The following is a 24,440-nucleotide window of genomic DNA, read 5'->3' as shown; positions in this document are numbered from 1 at the left end:
GATCAATTTCTGTAGAGTTATTCTACAACAAATGTTCCTAAATATTTAAAGACTTACCTGAAACAGTACATTTTAAATTGAAGAATATTTCGGGTTTTTTTACGTCCACCTTTTAAAGATTTTATTTTCATCACCTGTGAATTATCAAACAAAATAAAAACATAAATAAATGGAAAAATAACAACAGCCACGTGAAATATCCCCTACTTGCATTGGGCAGAGCGATCTTTAGCAGAAATATTTCTGATCTTTGATGCAGCTGTCTATTTTTAAATCACCTTACCAGAAGCAAACTAAACTGGCTGCCAGGTTCCTAAATGTAGTGTAACAGGTAGTGCGTCAATAAGGCAGAGATCTTCTGTATGTATTTTTAAGTGATAAAAATATGTATATTTACACTGTTCTTTCAGAAACAGGAATGAAATCTGTGATAACGTGAAAAAAAAAAACAGCCTTAATTATGACAGTATCTCTACATCTCAAAAATGTCATGCTAAACTAACCCGTTAATGATATAGCTGCCACTCTGTTATCAGTGTTAACATTTAAAGGCAGGTTTTATCAAGCTTTATTTCCACCCTAAAAACACACAAGAAGGAAACCGGGTGAGCACTTCAGATTGTAATTATACTTCCATTTAATACTGATTAGAAAATGAAATTGCTTTCCTTTTCTATTAGAAAAAGGCTCCTTGACAAGATTTAAAACAACTTGATTAATAACGGCTACAATACCATTACTGACAAATCAGTCCGTATTTTTCCAAAATTTTGAAAAATTCCATTCAGGGGGTATAAGTATGGAAAAAAACTAATGAAATCTGAACCCATATTTATGGAGACGTGCAATGCGTAAGAAGCACTCAGTTCTTTGTACCGGCTGGCTATTGAACACTGTTAATTGAATTCAGACAAGTCCCCAGTTTCCATTAAACTACAGTAATGCCTCTAACTAAGGCAGCATATGTCAGATGAGGTTCAAAGAACAGTACACCACACCACAGCTCCCAGGACATGGTGGGAATGGCCTTGTAAAGAAGCAGTAGTCCAGTTCATTAATTTCTGTAGAATGTGTCTCCCTGTTGAGGTACAGCTCCTTCAAGATTGTTGGCCCAGGGCCCAGGAGCCAGGAGATCAGGGTTCATATCCTGAGTGGGCTTGTCAATCCTTTTCATCAGTCCAGTCCTCACACACGCACACAGGCACACTGTACTGCAGACCACAGTGGCGCCGTCCTGCTAGTTGGCTGCTGTGTGTGATTGCTGCTGGTGGCGGAGGCTCAGACCCGCGTGTGCTTGCAGCTGTGTGAGGAGCTGGGGCCTGCAGCGCCCCCCGCTGCGGAGGGGGTGTCATCGTCGCTGGACTCGCTTGCCTCCTCTTTGTGCAGGCCCAGGCTGATGTGGCTCTGCAGGGCAGCGGGGGTCAGCCACTCCATAGGCAGGCAGCTCTGGAGGAAGGGGATGCAGGAGCTGAAGTAGGCCAGCCGGTTGACCCAGCGAGGGCTCTCCCTCCCACACAGGAGCTGGAACAAGAGGCAGGGCGTCAGAGCAAGACGAGGGCTGTGGCACGGTGAGGTGGAAATCTCTTAGAGGACACAGAGCCCTGGTAGCTTGCTTTTCATTTTACTATTTTACATAGTTGGAAATCACAGAGAGGTTCTGGGTTCTGTTCAGCTTGAATTCTAAGTGCTGGGACTGGACAGCCTTCCCCATTCCATTCAAATCAATGAGGCCTTTTAACTCTTTCAGCCCACACATTCTACACTGATATATACAGAAAGTAAGGGATTTGAATGTACTGAGAAAGGTTGTTCAGTCCCACTAGTTAGGATTCCCCAGACAAGCTCAAAGCAGTTCAAAGCTGGGTAAAGATAAATTTAGAGCAAAATGATAATCAGTCAATATTGGAGAAACAGTTAGTGCAAACAACATAAAACAGAAAGAAAGATAGAAAAACAATTACAATGACTTTATCTTTAAGGTCTGTACAACAGATACAATAAGAATAAACCCTTTCTAAAACAGTTGAAAAGATTTAATGAACCACTGGCTAGACTGAATGCATGAAATAGGATTTAGAAACTGTTCTACAGAGCTTGAAGACACTGAGAAGGACTTTTAGTCAAAACATCATCATTGAATTTATTTTTCAGTATCTCTGAATTTTATCTTTCAGTATCTCTGAATAGAGCTTACACAATCTCTCCTGTCAATCTTACTTAATGTATTCCCATCAATGTGTAGGTCTCACATTCTCCTATATGAAATATGCACACTTTATGGTAAAGGTGAATTTGATTTTTCGAAGCTATTAGTGAAGAAAGATATTGATTGCAGTGTGCAGATACTGCAGTGCTGCACTTCCAATTCACAGCATTCTACCTGAAGAGGTGGCATGAAGGAGCGCAGCCAATGAAAACACAGCACAAGAAAAGCAGCGCCTGGTACAGGAATGTCAATGATACCTGCATATGCCATCCGTTTCTGACACTAGCATTGTGCTTCATCACGAAGCATCCCAATTGGTTCAAGCGCTTCATTAGCTATTTACTCAAACGTGTGACAGACAGACAGACAGAGAGTCCACCTCCATACAACCCCAGCAAGTTTCACCACAATTAAGAAAGCGGCTCTCTAAGATATGTGCATAACTCTAGATGTGTGATGTAGGGATGTACACCCGCCTCCACTATATCCCCTGGTGGTAATATGCATATTTCAGGTTTATGTGCAGTCAGTTTACATTGCACAGACCAGACAGCACTGAGCTGCTAGCAGAGTGGGGATGCACACTCACAGACTAAACAGCACTGAGCTGCTTGCAGAGTGGGGATGCACACTCACAGACTAGACAGCACTGAGCTGCTAGCAGAGTGGGGACGCACACTCACAGACTAAACAGCACTGAGCTGCTAGCAGAGTGGGGACGCACACTCACAGACTAGACAGCACTGAGCTGCTAGCAGAGTGGAAACGAACATTCACAGACTAGACAGCACCGAGCTGCTAGCAGAGTGGGGATGCACACTCACAGACTAGACAGCACCGAGCTGCTAGCAGAGCGGGGACGCACACTCACCTCAGACAGGGACGAGGAGAAGTGGTTGCAATTCTTGTGCATCAGATGATAGGCGTCGCCTTTGAACTCCTTCCCGAGCTCCTCCATGATCTTATCCACATCCTCCTCAGCGAAGTCTGTGGTCCCGAGTGCGATCGCCTCTCTGCACACGCACACACACACACACACACACACACACACACACACACACACACACACACACACACACACACACACACACACACACACACACACACACACACACACACACACACACACACACACACACACACACACACACACACACACACACACAGACACACACACACACACACACACACACACACAACACATACACACACACACACACATACACACACAGACACACACACACACACACACACACACACACACACACACACACACACACACACACACACACACACACACACACACACACACACACACACACAGACACAGACACAGACAAAGATACAGACACAGACACACACACATACAGATACAGACACAGACACACACACATAAACACACACACACACACACACACACACACACACACATACACACACACACACACACACACACACACACACACACACACACACACACACACACACACACACACACACACACACACACACACACACACACACACACACACACACACACACACACACACACACACACACACACACACACACACACACACACACACACACACACACACACAGACAGACAGACACACACAAACACACAGACAGACAGACAGACACACACACACACACACACACACACACACACAGAAAATGTCTTGTGTTATTCCAACAAAGGGATTTATCTTCTACATTGACATACAATTACATTTCTTAGCTTGTTAATATCTTATTGTGTGATCTGTATGAATCTCTGTTGTTGTGTCTGCTCGGATCATGCTTACTAACTATTCCAGTAAAAACTGCTTTTGAAAAGACTCCCCAAGGCTGACTTTCTAAAATGAGTTGCACAGTGCCTCACCTATTTTCTTTCAGTGCACAGCGCAGCGCTAATTTGCTTCACCACAATCAGCCTGGAGTAGACCAGTTGAAAGTATATATATTGTAACTTGGCAGGGAAGGGGTTAAGTTTCCCTGCCCAAAAACATGTGCAAATGCACATTTGTGTTTAATTGTTTAATTTATTTTATTGTTTAATTATCACCTGCACCTTTACAAATTAGGACGAGGTGCAAGGTATAAATAGTCAACAGCCAGTATACTCAGGGCTGCTGAGTAGAAGAGAGCAGAAGGTGCGCTCTGTTCCCGAGCAGTTGGAATTATTGTAAGTTTGGTGTCAAACCTGTGTGCTTCTTTTTGTATGCTGTTTTATGACAGGTAAACGGCTTAGCCATCCTGTGTGGTAGTCAGGGACCTGTTATTGTATAGTCAGAGCTCCAAAACAGAGCTAGGTGTTGTTTTGTTTATTTGTTTTGTGTGTTTAATAAAAAGTGCGCGTAAGCGTGAAAACTTCCATTTTTCAGGGTCCTGGGTCCTGGGTCCTGGTTTTAAAGAGGCAACGAACCATGTGAGTGGCAGATCTTTTACAATATATATAGAGCACCTCCAAAATTATTGGCACCCTTGATAAAGATAAACTAAATATAAAGTATAAGTATAAAATAAACAGCACAGTTAATGAGCTGTATTTTGTGCTCAAATATGGGAAAACTATATTATTTTATACTAATAAAATTGCTCAGAGAAAATGTTTCTTTCTAACAAGTAATATTTTTTTTTTTCTCAAAGATAGGTGTCAAAATTATTGGCACCCCTAATAAAATCAAACAAAATTAAACCTGCATTAACATTCTACTTTTTTAAGAACATTTCAGTCTTAAGGAACTATATTGTGGCCTTCCATGGCTTCCTGTTTCATTGGGGTATAAAAATGAGGTAACATGCATGGAAAATCCATTTGTCATCCATCACCATGGGATGAAAAGAGACAAATGGTTGTTGACCTTCATAAATCAGGCAATGGGTACAAAAATAGCTAAAAACCTAAATATACCACTTACCACTATTAGGACAATAATTAAGAAGTTCAAGACCAGTGGAATAGTGGTAAATCTGGTAGAGGACGCAAGTGCATCTTGTTCCCACGCACAGTGAGGAAGATGGTTCAGGAGGCAAAAAAGAATCCAAGGGCCACAGTTGGAGGATTAGAGAACTTGGTTGCATCTTGGGGTCACCAAATCTACAATTAGATGCCACCCCCATGCCAATAGCCTATTTGGAAGGGTTGCCAGAAAAAAAGCCTTTATTGAGAGCAACCAACAAATGTAAGCACCTGGAGTTTGCTAAACGGCATTGGCACTTGGATTGGAACCGGGTTCTGTGGTCAGATGAGACGAAAATAGAGCTCTTTGGCCACACACACCAGAGGTGGGTTTGACGTTGAAAGAATGCAGAAGTATGCAGAAAAGAACCTCATATCTACTGTAAAATATGGTGGTGGATCTTTGATGTTATGGGACTGTTTTGCTTCCACTAGCCCTGGGGCCCTTGTTAAGGTCAACGGCATCATGAACTCTACATTTTAGCTAAAAACCTGGTTGCCTCTACCAGGAGGCTGAAACTTGGCCGCAAGTGGATCTTCCAGCAAGACAATGACCATCTCAGTCTCCAGACTGGAATCCCATTGAAAACCTGTGGTTTGAATTGAAGAGGGCAGTCCATAAGCGCAGACTGAAGGATATCAAGGATCTGGAAAGATTCTATATGGAGGAATGGTCTAAGATCCCTTCCAATGTGTTCTCCAGTCGCATAAAAAAATTATTTATACAATAGAAAAAGGCTCAGTGCCATTATCCTTGCAAGGGGAGTGTGCACAAGATACTGAAAACAAGGGTGCCAATAATTGTGACACTTAATTTTTTTGGAAATAAATGTACAATTTGAGAAATGTGTAATTTTGGTTGATTCCCTTGAATCATTAATAAAGTACAATATATTCCACATGTTGGAAAATTACAATATAGCTCATTACCTGTGTTTTATTTTATACTGCCTTTTTTGCTCATCAATAAAACAACCAGGATGGCATGTACAGAACCGAAAGGCACTGATGGTTACTGTAGAACTGTGCTCTTCTGGTCACAGAAAGATCTTTCACTGTTCAGTGTTTATGTGGCTTTTTGTTTTTTGTTGTCCAAACTTGACCAGTTCTTTCTTTCTGGTATTGCTCAAAATTACTGAAATCTCGAGGCTCAAATCCAACATCACTCTACAGGCTGTATATTGCAACACATCCTCAATTAGTCTCCTTAGTGTTCTTTCAGTGTGCTATGTGGGGGTGTTTTATCTGTGTATCACTTTAGCACTGGAATGCACGTTATGATTCTGACTCTATGATGCCAGGCTCAGATTCTCTTTAACTCTGAGCTGTGCTGTATTGGACAGTGCCAGGGGTACCCACTTGAATTTGAAGGTCTCTCCGAGCTCAGCGGTGTTCCCTGGAGTGATCTCGAAAATCCCACTGAAGGGGTAGGGGTGTCCTCCATAAGCAAACTCTGGAGAGAAACAGAGAGAGATCCAATCCTATCCTACATTGAAGAGTTGCAATGACTTGGATCAGTGACTCGAGTCATTGACCCCCCCGTGACTCGACTCGATTCTCACTCCTCTGTGACTCGTCTCGACTCTCACGCCCCTGTGACTCGTCTCGACTCTCACGCCCCTGTGACTCGTCTCGACTCTCACGCCCCTGTGACTCGTCTCGACTCTCACTCCCCTGTGACTCGTCTCGACTCTCACGCCCCTGTGACTCGTCTCGACTCTCACGCCCCTGTGACTCATTTTGACTCTCACGCCCCTGTGACTCGTTTTGACTCTCACACCCCTGTGACTCGCCTCGACTCTCACACCCCTGTGACTCGCCTCGACTCTCACTCACCTGTGACTCGTCTCGACTCTCACTCACCTGTGACTCGTCTCGACTCTCACTCCCCTGTGACTCGTCTCGACTCTTACTCCCCTGTGACTCGTCTCGACTCTCACTCACCTCTGACTCGACTCTCACTCACCTGTCACTCGTCTCGACTCTTACTCCCCCGTTTCTCGGCTCTCACTCCCCTGTGACTCGACTCTTACTCCCCTGTTACTCAACTCTAACTCCCCTGTTACTCGACTCAACTCTTGCCCCCCTGTGACTTGACTCTTACCCCCCCCCATGACTCGACTCTTAACCCCCTGTGACTCGACTCGACTCTTACCCCCCAATGACTTGACTAGAGCCCCAGTTTTTGGGACTTGATTACAACAATGCTACATTGGCCAGTTAACACCATGTTTCAAGGTTTCTTCTTGACAGGGGTCCTACCTCTCCCGTAGATCTCAATCCCTGAATGGAAGACTCCGATCCCCAAAGTGGAGGTGTATTCGTTTATCCAGTACTGCGGGGAAGAAATGAGGAAGAACAAAAGATTAGGGGAAGTTTGAGGATCATGACAGAAACTTCAGGCATCTTCCATGTCCACCACAATCCTTGGATCTAAATCAAAAGAAGGACACATTCATCACGATCATCTGCCTACCTCTCTGCACCAATCGCCTGAAATATTAAAGACTGCTGTATTAATATCCCTCAGAACACCTTCCAGCACCTTGTCGAGTCTATGCCACATAGTGTGATAATGTGATCAGGGTAAATGATGATCCAACCCAATATTATCTAAGTGTCCTAATAAAGTGGACAGGTTGTATCCTTAATTACCATTTATGTAAATAAGGACATGGTTGAACAAGGTCCAGGTTTGGAAAGGTACCTAATTATTTCCTGTGCTGTAGGTCACATACAGCACATGAATTGATTCGGTACCTGGAGGCAGCAGCTTTTAATAGAGTATATCCAATAAAATAAACCAGCAAAGAAGCCAGAGAATCTCAAGAAAATGATATGAGGTGCATGGTGCACTAATGTATTTGACTTGAGCACAAAAAGACCCAGCTAGTATTACAGTGCCTTCTAAATGAAAGGCTGTTCAATCTCTGCCTGGTTCGAACATAAAGCAAAAGAAAGGTATTGATCCATCAAGTGTAAAGTGTACTGAGTGTGCTTTTAAAGACAGGTGCTGCAGTGGAACAGAATGGTCAGAACACTGATCACTCTGAGGAATGCATCGTTGACTGTATGGAGAGAACAGCCCTGCATTTCACTGCACTGGGGTCTGGAGTAGTCCCATTGTGAGTCTTACAAATCCAATTCCATTCCTCTCCAAGCACTCAGACTTGCCTTTACAGGGCTTCTGATGTTTGGGTTTTATTTTTACAGTTTTGGGGTTAAAACAATCTTGTTAGAGTATTATTGGGCATAACCCTAAAATCAGAAGCTCAAGCTATTTCTGATGTTTAGAAAGGTTACGTACAACGCTGTGTGAGAAAGGGCTGTCCCACTTGTTTAGTAAGTCATGATACACAGCTGACGCTGTCTCTTTTGGTATAACCCTTATAAAAGGTTCCCAAAATAAAAGCATAGCGTAATAAAGTATACTGAAAGCATGGTAAATATAGGTAAGCATTCTAAAGCACAAAGAGGCCTGGTAAAGCATATAAAAACATGGCAAATGCATAGTATATAAATTACTGAATTATTATCAGATGGTAGACCAACATGAGGCAAGTCTTATATGCTGGATATTTCCACTCCATTGATACTCCTCTGAAGGGTTGAAGCACCTTGCAGACTTGCAGGCTTGTCTCATAGAATCAGTGCTGTCCTCACTGGCCCCTCACGCTGAGTGCTACAGCGCTCTGTAAATCGTTCGGCACTTGAGCATGTTGGCTCACAATATCTAAAAGCATAGTGACTGCTCAGACTGGCTGGGTGAATTACTAAAGAGAATTGTTTTAATTTAACATGCTTTACTTTACATGTGTATGATACTTGCATTCATCTGCAGCAGTGCAGTTGCTCAAATGCCTATTGAATTTAATAGATTTTTTGCATGACCTAGCAAAGTGCTTTGAAGTGTTTTGAAAGCCCAGCTCTTTATCGACGTTCTCGTTACTCTTGAAATTCATCACTGTGGTAGGGATGCACTGGGTGTGTGCAGCAGCAATTTACACCAACCTGAGTTTGTTAAAGATTTTCAAATATTAAAAGGAGTTGACACAGTTAACCCTAATCAATATTTTAAACGCAGCACAGAAACCAGGACCAGAGGAAACATGCGATTTTTACCGAATCTCATTATGGAAGCTATCTTGCATTTACTCAAATCAAGAACCGAACGACCAGGCTGATCCAAATGACACCGCACTGCCAAGCAGATCCTTGTCTAGATCTAAGGAAAGCCATTCGCTGAAGCTGTTAGTATAGGGTTAACGTTCTCTTCCATACATTGCTTGTTATACGCATAGAGGGGGTGCAGGTTGTTCGTGAAATAACTACAGCACTCTATGGCTGTTCCTTGTGTATCCTCTTTGAGGATGGATTCACAGAGAAAAAAATCACCCAGCATATTATTGTTCTATTTTTTGCCAATAAAAAAAAGGGTTTTAAAAAATACATCTGTAGTTTCCATGTTTTTCACCTGAAGCGTATGTTCCACCGTGGTCCAATTTTAGCTGCTTAATTTAGCTCTTAGGAAGCGTTTGATAATAGTCACTGAGGAGCTGTGAAAGATATACAGTACTTTGAACTCAGTATTAGTGTTTCATATGAGCACCGTGACCCACTAAACTAACACTGCAGTCCAGCTCACGCTGAACAATGCCTACCAATGTTTTCTCTCCTGGGGGCTAATTCTGAGCCTAATAGCCCAGACACAATGCTCAGATGAATGCTGCCAAATTCATTCCTGTGTAGCGTGCTAAGTGCTAGGCATGCTCAGTTTAGCAGGGTTGTGTGGGTCTCTAGGGACTTGGTGCACTCAGACAATAAGTCTTCCCCTCCCTCCTCCAGAACTAAACCACAGCTTTGAGAAATCTCCATTAAAAGCTGCTCCAGATAGACCCCAGCTTTTCCGCTATTCATTTTTAAATGTCTTGGCAGATGGCTGGGAGACATTTACTTTATACATACATGAGAAAGAAATCGCTATTGCCTGTTCTACAGCTGGGTTTAACAAGAAGAGATGCAGTCACTGTGGAGTTTTGATATCCTTCTAATGTCATTCTCTATTTTCCACTGTGGCTCTTGTGATAAAGTCATGATGGAGTGAATCTTGCATGAGTCCAGTTGCTAGCGCTTTTCAATTTTAATGAGAATGTGTTGTTGCTCATATTTGGTTCTTTATAGCTTGCCATGTTACATACGTGGATGGAAATCCTCTCATTCTATGTTCTCATGAGGAGGTATTACTTATGTAATATTGGGACGTATATGAAATAATAACGGAAGGCTCTATATAAAAAACATTCCACAAATGAAGAGCAAATGTCCCAGCCAGTGGTTTTGCATTGGCAGTGAATGGGTAGTATTTGGTGTGCCGTTTCACTTGTGAGACGGGCTGCACATTGAAATCTTTTGCAGGCATGAGTGACTATCTCAGGGACAGGAATATCGAGCTAGTGAGCAGGGTGTTTGAGAAGTGAGGTCAACACAGCAGCAAATACCTCTCTCCCAGTTCTCCCTGGATTTTCAGTTCATAATACTAGTGCAAGGTAGCTGTGATTAGATGAATGTCTCCCCTCTCATATTAGCACGGCAGTGGTTTGCAGTGGCAGTACCAGGCAACGCAACGAGTAGTGTGTGTGCATGAGGCAGGGCGACTGATCCTCCTCGCGTATCTAGGTTGGCACGAGCTGTGCTGATCCGCTCTTTAATATAACTGGGCAAGTGTTTGAATTGAAGATTGTATGTGCCAACATTAAGGGGCCAGTCTACACACTTGGATCTGCCCATGGAAAGACAAATCAAGGGGCTTCCATTACAATGAACTGACCACCATCTGAGCCAAACATATCTGGACCCCTGGTTATAGGAACAGGTCTCTGCTTGGGGGGGATTTCTCCCTCTTTGTGGAGCCTACAGGGGTGTGCCATCACAGTAGTGTATACGGTGCCTCCCCTGGTATACAGGGGTGTGCCATCACAGTAGTGTATACGGTGCCTTCCCTGGTATACAGGGGTGTGCCATCACAGTAGTGTATACGGTGCCTCCCCTGGTATACAGGGACTGTGAATCACTGTGGTGCTGTGGGTGCTCATTATAAAGAGGTTCGACTGCATTGGAAAGAAGCGGCATGAAATATTTAATAAATAAAGATCAACACCAGGGATTTGAATCTGGAAGCTTTCGCTCAGGCGACACATCAGAGCTTGTGAAGGCGTTTAACTGATTCATCTCATGATTATCAAGTCCTGTATGAAATGGAACTGTAGTTACAGACCACCCCCGAAACATTCAGACCAATACAAACTGTTGTTATCACGCTCTAAAATACCTGGACCAAGACATCTGTTTTGATCGATGCTTTCATCATTATTTTAATGAAGGTGTTGACATTTTTGTCCTCAACCTCTCAACTAATATATTTGTGATGTCACAATAAGTAGATGTTCATGGAGCACTGCAGTTATTCCACAAAGACAAAGGGAAACAATCCTATCAAGCTCAGAGAGGCCAAAAGGCCATTCTAGCCTCTCAGGGAATGGGTATCAGATTGTAGTGTACAGCACCCTATAAGATATTCTGTATATAACAAATACGGGTTCAAAAATGAAAAAGAGTAAAAGTTTAGTTGCTTTGAAAAAGATTCTGTGCTCTAGGCATAATAAGACAGTGCTAATTACTTTTAAACCGACTTAATTAAACATTGAGCCGAGGATACAGATAATAATTGGGCAAACAAAACTGGGGAGAAAAACCAGGGTTGCATCAAGCAGTCGACGAGTCCAGTACAAAAGTGACAGCAGAAAAATGGTCGACCAATCACACCAATCTAAAGATAATGATCATTAGCAGCGTATTTTATATACGAAGATGTTTTGATACAAAAGCAAACTTTTTAGTAAACAAAACCCTGGCATGCACGTTTGACTCAAACTCCAACACACCAAGCTGACAAAGTTTAACACACACCTACAAATAATGATTGGTTTGGGATAAAAAGCGATCCCTAGTAATATTCCTCTGCAGCACAAACAGGAGGAAAAGGAACTGCTTTCCCTAGCAGAGGAATACACAATCTAACAAGCATAACACATAAAAAGAAATCTGTAAGGCAATGTAGATCCCATCACCATTGCACTGCCACTAAACTCAATCCCAACCTCACTGCCACTCAGCCTTTGGCCTCTCTCAAACACAAACACAGAGCACCCTCGCATCTCTGAGAGAGAGAGAGAGAGAGAGAGAGAGAGAGAGCGAGCGAGCACCTCAATTCTGACCTCTGCACCTCCTGCCTGCCATTCAGTCCTGGGTCTTTTCATTTTTTTGCATTTTCTTTAGTTGTTGTGTGGTTCTGTGATGTGGAAAGGCATGGAAGATAGTGAGTTAGCCCATTGGGCCACCCAACTCAATCAACCCACCCACTGCTTTCAAAATAGAGCAGTCTCATGAAGGAGAATACTGCATGGGAAAGAGGCTTCTGCACAAGATAACCAGAGGCACTGAAACAGATGTGTGCTGAAAAAATATTCATAACTTCAGAGCTCTCAATCACAATTCTGAGAAACTATTAGAAACTATGGAATTGAATTGATCCTATTTTCCTTTCTTTTTTCACCCTTTCCATCCTTGTCAACCTTCCACCCAATTTTTTAACTCCACCTGACCGATACACACTGAAACATCAGAAGATGAGGTGCTGTCAGGCAGTGTCTAAACTAAGAATTGAACCTGGGGCCCCTGGTGGCTCTCACTCAATCAACTTGTACCAGTAGACCACACTACCAGCCTCACATCTTACAAGCCCAGCCGACCCTAACAGAGAGATATCAGATTCACAGTTCATCCTGGAAAAATCCTGCTGAGCTGGCAGGCACTGAAGTACTGTAATACATGACATCTCTCAGCCTCCATCTGCTGGGAGATGGAGGGTCGTTTATCATGCTTCTCTGCGGAGTTGGTACAGAGGGCAGGAGATGAATGAGGTCCATGCCAGACCCTCAATACAAGTGTGCTGGATTCAGTCACTTTTGATACTCCAGAGGGCTTGTGTGACAGGATGACAGAGTGTTGAGGCTCAGAGACAGATTAAAGTCAAAATAAAGTTCTTTTATTAAACAAAAGTAATCAAATAAACAGGCACAAGGGCCAACAAAAAGAGGTTAAAAGAAAATAAATAATCAAAATGAACTCACGAAAACAGTCAGGTTCCAGGGTTTTTAAACAAGATACTTCTTTCTTCTAAAAAGAATACAAAACTCTCCAACATAAAAGCAAATCCTCAAACAAAAGAACACCTTTCCAGAAAAAAAAAAAAACACACACACACACTCTCTCTACTAACTACTACTAAATACATTGCCAGCCAGGGCCTCTCCCCTGGCTTTTATCCCCTGTGGCTGGAGCCCAATTAATCAATAATTATACAATTAAGGCTCCAGCCACATTCTCGTGTTTTCCTGGCAGGGAGAAATTTAACCCCCTCCCTGCCAGTTCCAAACTTGTTCATATAGACAGGGAGTTCCCAGTCACATATCCCCCCCCCTTGTGAGTAGCACACATGACCCCAACGGCCACCTCCCCCCTCAAGTCCCAAAGTCCTTTATCCGGTCCCGGGATGGGGAGATGTCTGTGGTCCATGGGGGCGGCCAAGGTGGAATATTTAGTTCCCCATCTGGCGTCCTTCCAGCAGGACTAAACCCTCGCGACCGGGCTCCCTCTAGTGGCGGAGGCGGGAACGGCGGCCCGGCTCCCTCTGGATCCCTTGGCAACGCAAGACCCCCTGGCCCCTCTAGCGACGCTGAACCCTCTGGCGACGCTGTCGACGTTTGACCCTCTGGCGGTGCTGGCGACGCTGGACCCCCTGGCAACGCTGGACCCTCCGGCTCTCGGGACGGTAGCTCCATCCTCTCTAACTCTCGGGACGGCAGCACCTTCCCCCTGGGCGACGGCAGGCCAACAGTGACCGCAGGCGACGGTGGACCAGCATCCCTAGGAGAAAGCACACTGAGAGTCTCTTTAGGCGATGCAGGTAGACAGGCAACCTCAGGCGATGTGGGTAGACAGGCAACCCCAGGCGATGCGGGCAGACAGGCAACCCCAGGCGATGCGGGCAGACAGGCAACCCCAGGCGATGCGGGCAGACAGGCAGGCAAGCAGACAGGCAACCCCAGGCGATGCAGGCAGGCAGGCAGGCAACCCCAGGCGACGCAGGCAGGCAGGCAACCCCAGGCAACGCAGGCAGGCAGGCAGGCAACCCCAGGCGATGCGTAGCAGTTAGCCTCCCCAGGCGATGGCGCTGTGCCTCTTAACCGCCGGGCAGCTTGTCTCCGCGGTCCCCTCAGCAGCCAGTACAGAGGCTGGGTGGGTCCTCCAGCATCTTCTGCTGGCTGTGGAGGAAGAGACAGCGCCTGCTGTTCTCCCTCTGTTGGTGGTGGAGGGAGAGACAGTGCCCACTCTTCCCCCTCTGTTGAAGGTGGAGGGAGAGACAGCTCCGGCTGTTCTCCCTCTACTGGAGGTGGAGGGAGAGACAGCTCTAGCTGTTCTTTCCCTGCTGGTCTCTTCAGCCCTGGGCCTATGGACTTCCCGTTCATGGGCCGTAGACGCACCGACTCCTCCCACTCGGGCCGTGGACGCACCGACTTCTCCCACTCGTCTCCTTCCCCTCGGGCTGTGGACGTTCGGGCTCCTCCTCCTCTCTGGACTCTGGGAGCGGCAGCTCCTCCTCCTCTCTGGACTCTGGGAGCGGCAGCTCCTCCTCCTCTCTGGACTCTGGGAGCGGCAGCTCCTCCTCCTCTCTGGACTCTGGGAGCGGCAGCTCCTCCTCCTCCTCTCTGGCTCTGGGAGCGGCAGCTCCTCCTCCTCTCTGGCTCTGGGAGCGGCAGCTCCTCCTCCTCTCTGGACTCTGGGAGTGGCAGCTCCTCCTCCTCTCTGGGCGTCGGCAGCGGCTCCCCCTCTCTGGGTGACGGCAGCGGCCCCACCCCCATTTCTGCAAGGTGTGGGATCTCCCCCATATCTATCGCCAGGTACGCCAGGACCATGATAAATATTTCCTGGAGGGATCCTGGGTGATGCTCTCCCTCCCACTCCTCCCATCTCTCCCCATCTCTATGCCATAAGAACATAAGAACATAAGAAAGTTTACAAACGAGAGGAGGCCATTCGGCCCATCTTGCTCGTTTGGTTGTTAGTAGCTTATTGATCCCAAAATCTCATCAAGCAGCTTCTTGAAGGATCCCAGGGTGTCAGCTTCAACAACATTACTGGGGAGTTGATTCCAGACCCTCACAATTCTTTGTGTAAAAAAGTGTCTCCTATTTTCTGTTCTGAATGCCCCTTTTTCTAATCTCCATTTGTGACCCCTGGTCCTTGTTTCTTTTTTCAGGCTGAAAAAGTCCCTTGGGTCGACACTGTCAATACCTTTTAGAATTTTGAATGCTTGAATTAGGTCGCCACGTAGTCTTCTTTGTTCAAGACTGAACAGATTCAATTCTTTTAGCCTGGCTGCATATGACATGCCTTTTAAGCCCGGAATAATTCTGGTCGCTCTTCTTTGCACTCTTTCTAGAGCAGCAATATCTTTTTTATAGCGAGGTGACCAGAACTGAACACAATATTCAAGATGAGGTCTTACTAGTGCATTGTACAGTTTTAACATTACTTCCCTTGATTTAAATTCAACACTTTTCACAATGTATCTGAGCATCTTGTTAGCCTTTTTTATAGCTTCCCCACATTGTCTAGATGAAGACATTTCTGAGTCAACAAAAACTCCTAGGTCTTTTTCATAGATTCCTTCTCCAATTTCAATATCTCCCATATGATATTTATAATGTACATTTTTATTTCCTGCGTGCAGTACCTTACACTTTTCTCTATTAAATGTCATTTGCCATGTGTCTGCCCAGTTCTGAATCTTGTCTAGATCATTTTGAATGACCTTTGCTGCTGCAACAGTGTTTGCCACTCCTCCTACTTTTGTGTCGTCTGCAAATTTAACAAGTTTGCTTACTATACCAGAATCTAAATCATTAATGTAGCATGTTGATGGCGACGGGAAGGTCGTGGAAGAGGTCCACTTCGGGGTGCAGCAACCACTCCCAGATCTCCCGTGATGGTGGTGAAGGCGGTGCTGGTAGGGTGACTGCCGAGGATGGGGTTGGTAGTTGCTCCTGGTCTGGGTTGTGGGGGCATCCTGCCCAATTGTGACCATCCTCCTCACAACGCCCACACCAGTCAGCAATTGGCCCATCCGGACAGGACCTCCACCGGTGGTCATCCTTCCCGCACCATGTGCACCACGGGAACAAGCTCGCTGGGTCCTCCCACAGGGGTTGGGTTGGTGATGGCGGCTGCTGCAACTGCCGCTTCTGTTGTTGTTTCTGCTGCTGCTGCCTCCGCTGCCATTGCCTTTTGCCCATTCTTCAAAAAAAAAAAAAATTTCCAAAAAGAAATTCAAAAATTCCAAAAAATTCAAAAAAAAAAATTCCAGAAAACAAAACAAAAAAAAAATACTGCTCTGAGCCTCTAGGTGGCGCTATCCCACTTCTGACACTTCTGTTTATTTTATTAAACAAAAGTAATCAAATAAACAGGCACAAGGGCCAACAAAAAGAGGTTAAAAGAAAATAAATAATCAAAATGAACTCACGAAAACAGTCAGGTTCCAGGGTTTTTAAACAAGATACTTCTTTCTTCTAAAAAGAACACAAAACCCTCAAACAAAAGAACACCTTACCAGAAAGAACACGAACACACACACTCACACTCACACTCTCACTCTCTCTACTCTCCTCCTCAGGCGTCTCCTCTCTCTCTCTCTCGAGACTAGACTACTACCACTACTACTCTCTCTCACCTCCCCCTTTCACTCCGTTCTCTTCTCTCTCTCTCTCTCTCTCCTCTCTCTCTCTCTCTCTCTCTACTATCTACTTCCACTCTCTCTCTCTCTCTCTCTCTCTCTCTCTCTCTCTCTCTCTCTCTCTCTCTACTAACTACTACTACTAACTACACTGCCAGCCAGGGCCTCTCCCCTGGATTTTATCCCCTGTGGCTGGAGCCCAATTAATCAATAATTATTCAATTAAGCTTCAGCCACATTCTCACATGTTTTCCTGGTCGGGAGAAATTTAACCCCCTCCCTGCCAGTTCCAAACTTGTTCATATAGACAGGGAGTTCCGCGTCACAGCTTGTCATCTTCCTGTCTCTGCTAATCTATATCATTAAAGGTAAAGGTTGAAACTGTGGGATCTGTAACTGTTATAAGGGTGACACATATTGATTACTATATTCAGTGTAGTGAGAATAAGTGGAGGGTGACATTAACAGGAGTGATTTTTAGAAGGTTTGACTGCAATATGAATTACTCAATAAATCATTTCTTATTGGCTGTCACAAATAAATATCATTGTAAAACAATGCGTTTTTTTAATTGCGCTGGTTCTGTCTACATGTCATTATTATCTGCATGTAATTTGTTTATATTTGGCTTTGGATTTTCATTGGCTCTGCCTGACCTTTAATTTGCTTTGAATTCAGAGCACCGTCAAAATTAATGAACCATTCAAGCAGCTGCCACTGTCTGCTCTTTGGAAATGCTTGTTAGCACAGCAGGAGCTTCTAATTCAGGCTGCAGCCGGTGCACTGTGCTTCTACAATGTCTGTAAATTGGGTTTTGATGCAGGAGATAATTCTATTTTCTGTCCAGAACTGGTGATTACCCCTGCCAATGGTGCTTGCGAGTTTAGTTTCATGGTGTAAGTAAAAGAAGCCAGTGAACTATATGAGTGCTCCGCCGAGCCTGTGCCGTGCTGCCCTGTCATGCTGGTATGGTACTGCTGGCAATCGAAATCACAATCTACTCAGACAGAACCACCCTTTAGAAGGCAGAATCACAGCACAGGGATGGAATATAAGAGATACTTAGCCCCACCCACCCCCCACTCTTGTACTGGCACTGGTCCTGTCCCAGGATGGGTCAATTTGGACATCTGTCTTCACTTGGAGAGCTTAATTATAGGTGTTTTTGGGACAACTCAGGCCAGATTTTCAGGGAAGTATATCCTTTTGAACATGTGCAATGACTTTCCCAAATCGATCCAAAGTGGAAACAATGTTCACATCAAGGGCATATCGGCAGGATAGTTGCGCTGGATTCATGCAAACTCTTTATGCTATTTGGGTGGAATTAGTTCTATAGTGGGATTGCAAACAGAAAGATTGAACTGTATCTGTTTTGCTCTCCTTTGTTAATCCAGTTCCATTTACAATACTACCTGTGATATTTCCCTGTTCAATGGCTCTATTCTATCCATTGAAGACAGAGCAGGACTCCTCTCTGAACACGCTGCTGTGTAAATGCTGTTGCCTTTGTACACCCCGGCCATTGCAATGGGTTGGAAGCTGTCTGTCCCACCCCTACACACATACAGTACACTGCCTGGCTATTTATTAAAACATGTCTACTCCACTGGATTTCACATCACCCTGATAGTTAGCAGCATGTTCTCCTGGCTGTCTTGAATGGGAAATTCCTTACTACAATGACCATCAACTATTTGTAAGACGATAATGCCCCAGAACCCGGTGCCAGAATTGTGCCGATGGTGTGAGGAGCATGCCAAAGACTTCATTCACCTTCCAATTCAGGCAGCCACCAATTGAACATGTTTCGGAATACATTCACTATAAAGATCATCTGCCTAGTTCTCTGCACCAATTGCATAAAAGGTTATTGATTGAATGGATTAACATCCTGATATTAGGTATATGTCCTAGTAAACTGGTCAGGCAAGTGTATACTAAAGGGTTCTGCAGCCATATTTCTATTTGAAATCTGTTTTAAACGGGGTAATTACCTTATTCAGGTTTCCTTGATTTTAATTAGGGAACCTAGTCAGCTCAAAAGTAATTAATTACATCTGAAAGCGCAACAGCAATTCAGAACCCGCGCCCCATCCCTACAGTAGGAATGAGTCACACCTTTGAAATGAGGAGGTTTGGATTTATGATGAGGGAGCTCTTATGACTAAAGGACCTTTGCATTGCTTAAGATTGAATTCAAAGTGGCCATTGAGGCAAAGTCCATTACCCATCATGAAATATAAATACTGACTTGCCTTCCAGACGTGTAAATCAACCCACGATCCCTGTTAAGGTTATTAGTGGGTTTGAACAGCACCTCGTGAAACTGAACTTTTAGCTACTGGTCTTATCAAAATAAGTCACTTCCCAGGCTTTCATTTTCTCATTGCAAAATGCCGTGGATTTTGTGACCTTACAACTTTGTCAGCTCCATATACAGCACAGTACTGAATAACCATGCCCAAAATATACCCGGTTATACGCTGTCTTCTGTAAAGATGCAGTTATTCCTTTTGTTTCATATACAGTAGAATCTGTCATATCCGATCCTGTAGGATAGCATACCTATATACCTGAGCTTTGCTGACGGAAATTATTATGAGTCTAAAACAGGAAATACAGCTCTTTGCAGAATGGATTCAGTTGCAGATTTAAAAAAGAGAATTTGGGAATTTAGTTTAAAAAAGAAAAACGGTGGGAAACAGCATTCTAAGATCTTTTTTTAATGCTGTTTTGTAAATTGTGAAATACTGTATTACCCTGCAATACAGTATAATGACTCCCTCTGAAACGTGAAATTTTCACATATCCGACAGACTGGAACCAATTACATCGAATATGAAAGGTTCTGTTGTATAAGATCATGCGCCTGTGTCAGAGTATAAGCGGATGTTAATAAGATGTTTATAAACAGTTATGATCACAAAACCAGTGAAGGACCATAGACAGACCTTTTACGTGGATTTCTAATAGTTTTCACTTATTCTTTCTCTTTTTCTAGAATATGTGCTTTTGGCGCGATTTAGTGCACCCTTCAGCCATATGCTTCTTTACCTGCAAATACAGTCTCTGTTGTACAGTAGTTATACTTTAAAAGCTTAACATTTCTGTATAAATGACCATTTGTGAACACAGAAAGACGAATCCAATGTTGGTAACTGCATTCCACCCACACAGCTAGAAGTTAGAAGTTCTCTTCCACCAGCTAGGTGGCAGTAGTGGGTTCCAGGTAGCTACAGTGCAGTTGTTTTTATATGCCTCTCTCGGATTTCAGAACCTGTGTGACTTTCTTTATTAACAATTCAGAACCATTTAATGACTATGAGTTTTTTTGCATTCATAAAAGCAAGCTTTACTAACAGTTAAAGCCGTGGGCTCTGTGTTTAAAGTGAAGCATGATTTACTGAGTGTAATGTTGACAGTATATTATATGCTTGCTGCCAGTCACACAGATGCATTCTAATCTTGCTTTGAAAAAGATTGAGTTCACAAAAAGGTACTAGGGTATATGCAAATATAGAAAATACAGACACACCTATAATATGTAACTCAAACTTTGTACAAAAGGGTTGTCTCTTACAGGACTGATTCATTGCATAAACTAAACATGGTATTCATGACGATTTGTAATACAGCAAAGCTGCACCTCCCTGTCACTCTACAGTTTCAGTCACAATGACCTGACAGCCTTTGAAAGAGGACCAACAGTACACTGCAAAACCAAGTGTTAAACAATTCAACATCATTCTTATGGAACAGATTCTAAACACATTGCAGTGTTTCATTGTTTGAGATTATGCTTTGGAAAGACAAAAATAAACATTGCAGTATAAATAGCATTAATACTTAGAGATATATTTTAAATTCCTCAACCATTCATTTACAGTGTAGACACTTGACAGGCACTTCTGCAGCCACTACAACAAAAATGACAGGCTCTGAACGGTCACCAAAGTGCTCTCTACCAGCCAGTCAATACAACAGGCTTAGGGGTCAAGTTGATCAATGTATACCCGACCGGGATAACCCACAGCTGGATTGTATTGGAGCACTTTGCAGCACAGAGGAATCCCCATGTATTGCATTGACCCTTATCCATGGTTATCCAGGGATGACCATGGAAAATAAGATGGGGAAAATAAGGGGGCTGTCCAGTGCGCTCAACAATCTAGATTTCCTATACAGGAGGTGGATCAAGTCAACTACTTTTTTATTCCAATTTCTACCCAGACATTCACAAAATAATCTACCCAGAATAATGAAAACACATTACACACTAGTCACGCCAAATCATTGCAGTCTGGATGCTGGTTGTCACCATGCACAATATTGACAGTTTCATGGCAAGTGTTTTTATTATTAGAACTTTAACAACATATCACTTTGTAGTGTCTACAATAGGCATATTACTGAGCCTCGTGCCCCGACCACCCACCGCAAGTGCATCGCCCGGGAATCACTTGGAATTGTGTCGTGATGGAAAGCGAGTTCTGTCAATCACATCGAAACCCTCTTTCCCTGCCCTCTGAGAATCGAATACATTCCGCGGGTTCGCACAGACAAACCAATCGAGCTGGCAAATATCTTCCTATACTGTAACTAGATACGGATATGTACTCTCTGACACAATTATTGCGTTGAAATGCGAAATTGCGAAACTAATTGAATGTAAATAATGCCAATATACACAGGTGTTGTTTATTTTCAGACCATTAATATCAGCATTATTGCTGTTACACTCAATAGGACCACAGAGGAATGCCCTCGTAAAACCAAGCCATAAGAAAACACATTAACCCTGATATTTAGATGGAAAAACAACCCGTTTACTTTTGGTTTAATTATTAAGCCATCGAATTCAACGTATTAACACATTCTTTTGTCATTTTCATAACTTAATGGAGGCTCAATCGCGTTTTTGAGCCAACAAAATCGGTATGCAGTTATTGTACATTAAATATTGAAGGCTGCTTCACAGAAACACAATGCAAGCGCTGCTACGTTGCTTTACGCATCATATCACAAGAGTAATGCGTTAGGGAACTCGCAGTCTGTACAAAGAGTGAACAATTTGAGTTGAATGTTTATGTCGTTAACCAGACATTTAAACAGATTATACATCATTATTAGGGTTACGGGCACGTTGCTATTCAACACATGCTTACACAAACCAAGCAAAAACACAACAACGTCAACTTGCATTGAGACTATTGCCTCAAAGATTAGTACGAGCATCATTTACTCGACACGTGCAAATGATAATGAAACTAATAATAAAATACAGTAGCGCTGCTTACCATGTCATACACGTTGAGGATTACAGGTTCACTGGCCATGGTGCTAGTCCTCCTAGCTGAGCGAAGGACAACCCCCCGGTATAATGAGGTTTATTATTGCTTGATGGAAAAGACCCCCGGCTTCCTCGTGCAGAAGATGCTGAGTGTAATATTGAGTTTCATTAATATAACATTTAAACACACACAATGTCGAAAGGGTTCGCTCTTGTGGCTTTGCTCGTTATAAATAATACTATTTCATACAATAACTTTTGACATTTAGAATAGGGTAGAATTGTAATGCAATTCCACTTTGTCAGCCCCCAGCACTCCAGTTTCGTTCAATCTGCAGACAAAGTCACTTTTACATACGATTCCAGAGGTAGTGTGTTTTAAAGGTAGCATACGGTAATAACAGCAGTGTTGGTCAGAGGATGTCTACAATACGATATACTAATCTATTTATTTAGAAAATCTATTAGTCTCCGTGTTGCTTGGTGCCGCTCCGGAGGATGGAACGGGAGCTATCCGAGGTGCTGACCACAGGGATCCTGTCCGCGGTCGAATTGTGTCTTTCAGGGAAGCTAGTCTGAAACATCAATCCTGCGGCGCCGCTCAAGCTTTTTCTGTCAAACGATAACAATGATAATAATGATGCCGCGTTTGTAAGTACTAACTGAAAAAAAAAAAAAAAGCCTGTGACCAAATCGATACAACAGGTCAGGACCTTGACAGATGTAATTTCAATAAACTACTAAGCAGATGTCGTCGTTGCTGAATTGAAAAGAATACAGACTGGCTTTGTGGTGATCCTTGGTGCTAGGCACTTGTCTTCGGCTAAATGAATATGGTTTGTTTCACAAGAAGCTGCTGGCAGCAGATGGTTGTTTTTCATTTCCTTTCTCTGGGTCATGTACTTTATCGTCACCACAGAGCATCCTCCGCAGAAGCGGAGTCGAGCCTCCCCCGTCTCGGATATTTTCTGTAACACTTCCCAGGGAAAGGCGGATGACATCACCCGGACCAGAGGCGTATCTCGAGCTCAGCTCTTGCGACAGTTTCTGAATGAGAATGCGCTGAGATCGGATTACATCATCGCGGGTTAGAGCGTTCCCCCTCAATTACCAAGAGACTTCCGGCAGAGAGCAAGGGAGAGATCAGATGATCCGAGCATAAACAGCACGCATCCTCCTCACTGAGCTAACGCCACGGCGTGTGAAGAAGCAACATTCCTTAAATGAAAGATTAATCATAACTAGCAATTTCAGTTTTGGCAGAAAGTTAGAATGGTTCATCTCTCTCAAATTGATACTGCAATCAAAGCTATAATTTCTACATTGTCTGATATTGTATTCATCGTGTGCAATTGACACTTCGTTGCTTTAAGTACACATTCTACACAATATATAGAAAATGAAACCATGTACAAATTACAGCGTTGTTAATTTGCTGTTGTGTTTAGCCTATTTCATCTTTGTTGTATAGCAAGTATATATATATATATATATATATATATATATATATATATATATATATATATATATATATATATATATATAAATATAAATAGGTAATTCATATCGCTATGTACCACTCTACTGCAAGAGAAATTGATATCCCTCCATCTAACATGCAACCTATTTTTGTGAACTGTAATCAGTCAGTGAGTGACAGCTGTGGTACCTGAATCCAGCAACAAAAAGTAATAAACAAGACCATATCTGACTGTGAAATCCTATGTGCAATCGACTTCTCTCATGCTAGTGTGTAGCGGGTCATCCTTGAATCTGGAGACAGTTTCAAACTTTCACTCAATGCATTCATACCAGGAGGCTCAGAAGTGGGTATTCTGTGAAGGAATTCTCCCTTGAGATCGATAGCCACACAAATTGTATTTATTAAAAGTGATTGCAGCTAATAAATACATTCCAGGAATCTGTTTTGCACTTCCATTATCTGCAGCACACAGGTCTCCAATGTGCAGTTTTGAAAGAAACACATATAGCAGTCACGTGTTAGCATTTGAATGATATATGGCATTCATTCTCACTTTCCATGCCTTACTCTCAGGTTTGTTCTTACATTTCACTGGTCATGTCACCTTTGCAGTGTCTTCTGGGTCAAAGCATGTTACTG

At 43.4% G+C, this 24,440-nt stretch overlaps 1 protein-coding gene across 1 annotated transcript; it reads right to left on the bottom strand.

Moving 5' to 3' along the window:
- Positions 1-333: 333 nt before the first annotated feature.
- On the bottom strand, positions 334-23,284 carry LOC121324076 (deubiquitinase DESI2-like). Its single transcript, XM_041265529.1, has 5 exons — positions 22,326-23,284; positions 7,434-7,506; positions 6,531-6,624; positions 3,078-3,219; positions 334-1,521 (listed from the first exon to the last, which is right to left on the bottom strand). Exons 1-5 carry the CDS (start codon positions 22,362-22,364, stop codon positions 1,279-1,281), a joined length of 591 nt encoding a protein of 196 aa, XP_041121463.1. The 5' UTR covers positions 22,365-23,284; the 3' UTR covers positions 334-1,278.
- Positions 23,285-24,440: the final 1,156 nt, after the last annotated feature.

Source organism: Polyodon spathula, chromosome 12 (assembly GCF_017654505.1).
Source record: "Polyodon spathula isolate WHYD16114869_AA chromosome 12, ASM1765450v1, whole genome shotgun sequence".
NCBI lineage: Eukaryota > Metazoa > Chordata > Actinopteri > Acipenseriformes > Polyodontidae > Polyodon > Polyodon spathula.
Note: the sequence above shows the minus strand (reverse complement) of the source record. Positions and strands in the feature narration are given on the sequence as shown.

Bases quoted from the DNA above. Each gene is read 5' to 3' on its own strand.
- LOC121324076 (XM_041265529.1), bottom strand. From the start codon at position 22,364: ATGGCCAGTGAACCTGTAATCCTCAACGTGTATGACATG. The intron at 6,625-7,433 runs GTAGGACCCCTG...GTTTCTCTCCAG, and splicing joins GATTGAGATCTACGGGAGAG to AGTTTGCTTATGGAGGACAC. The intron at 1,522-3,077 runs GTGAGTGTGCGT...CTCTTGTTCCAG, and splicing joins TCTCCTCGTCCCTGTCTGAG to CTCCTGTGTGGGAGGGAGAG.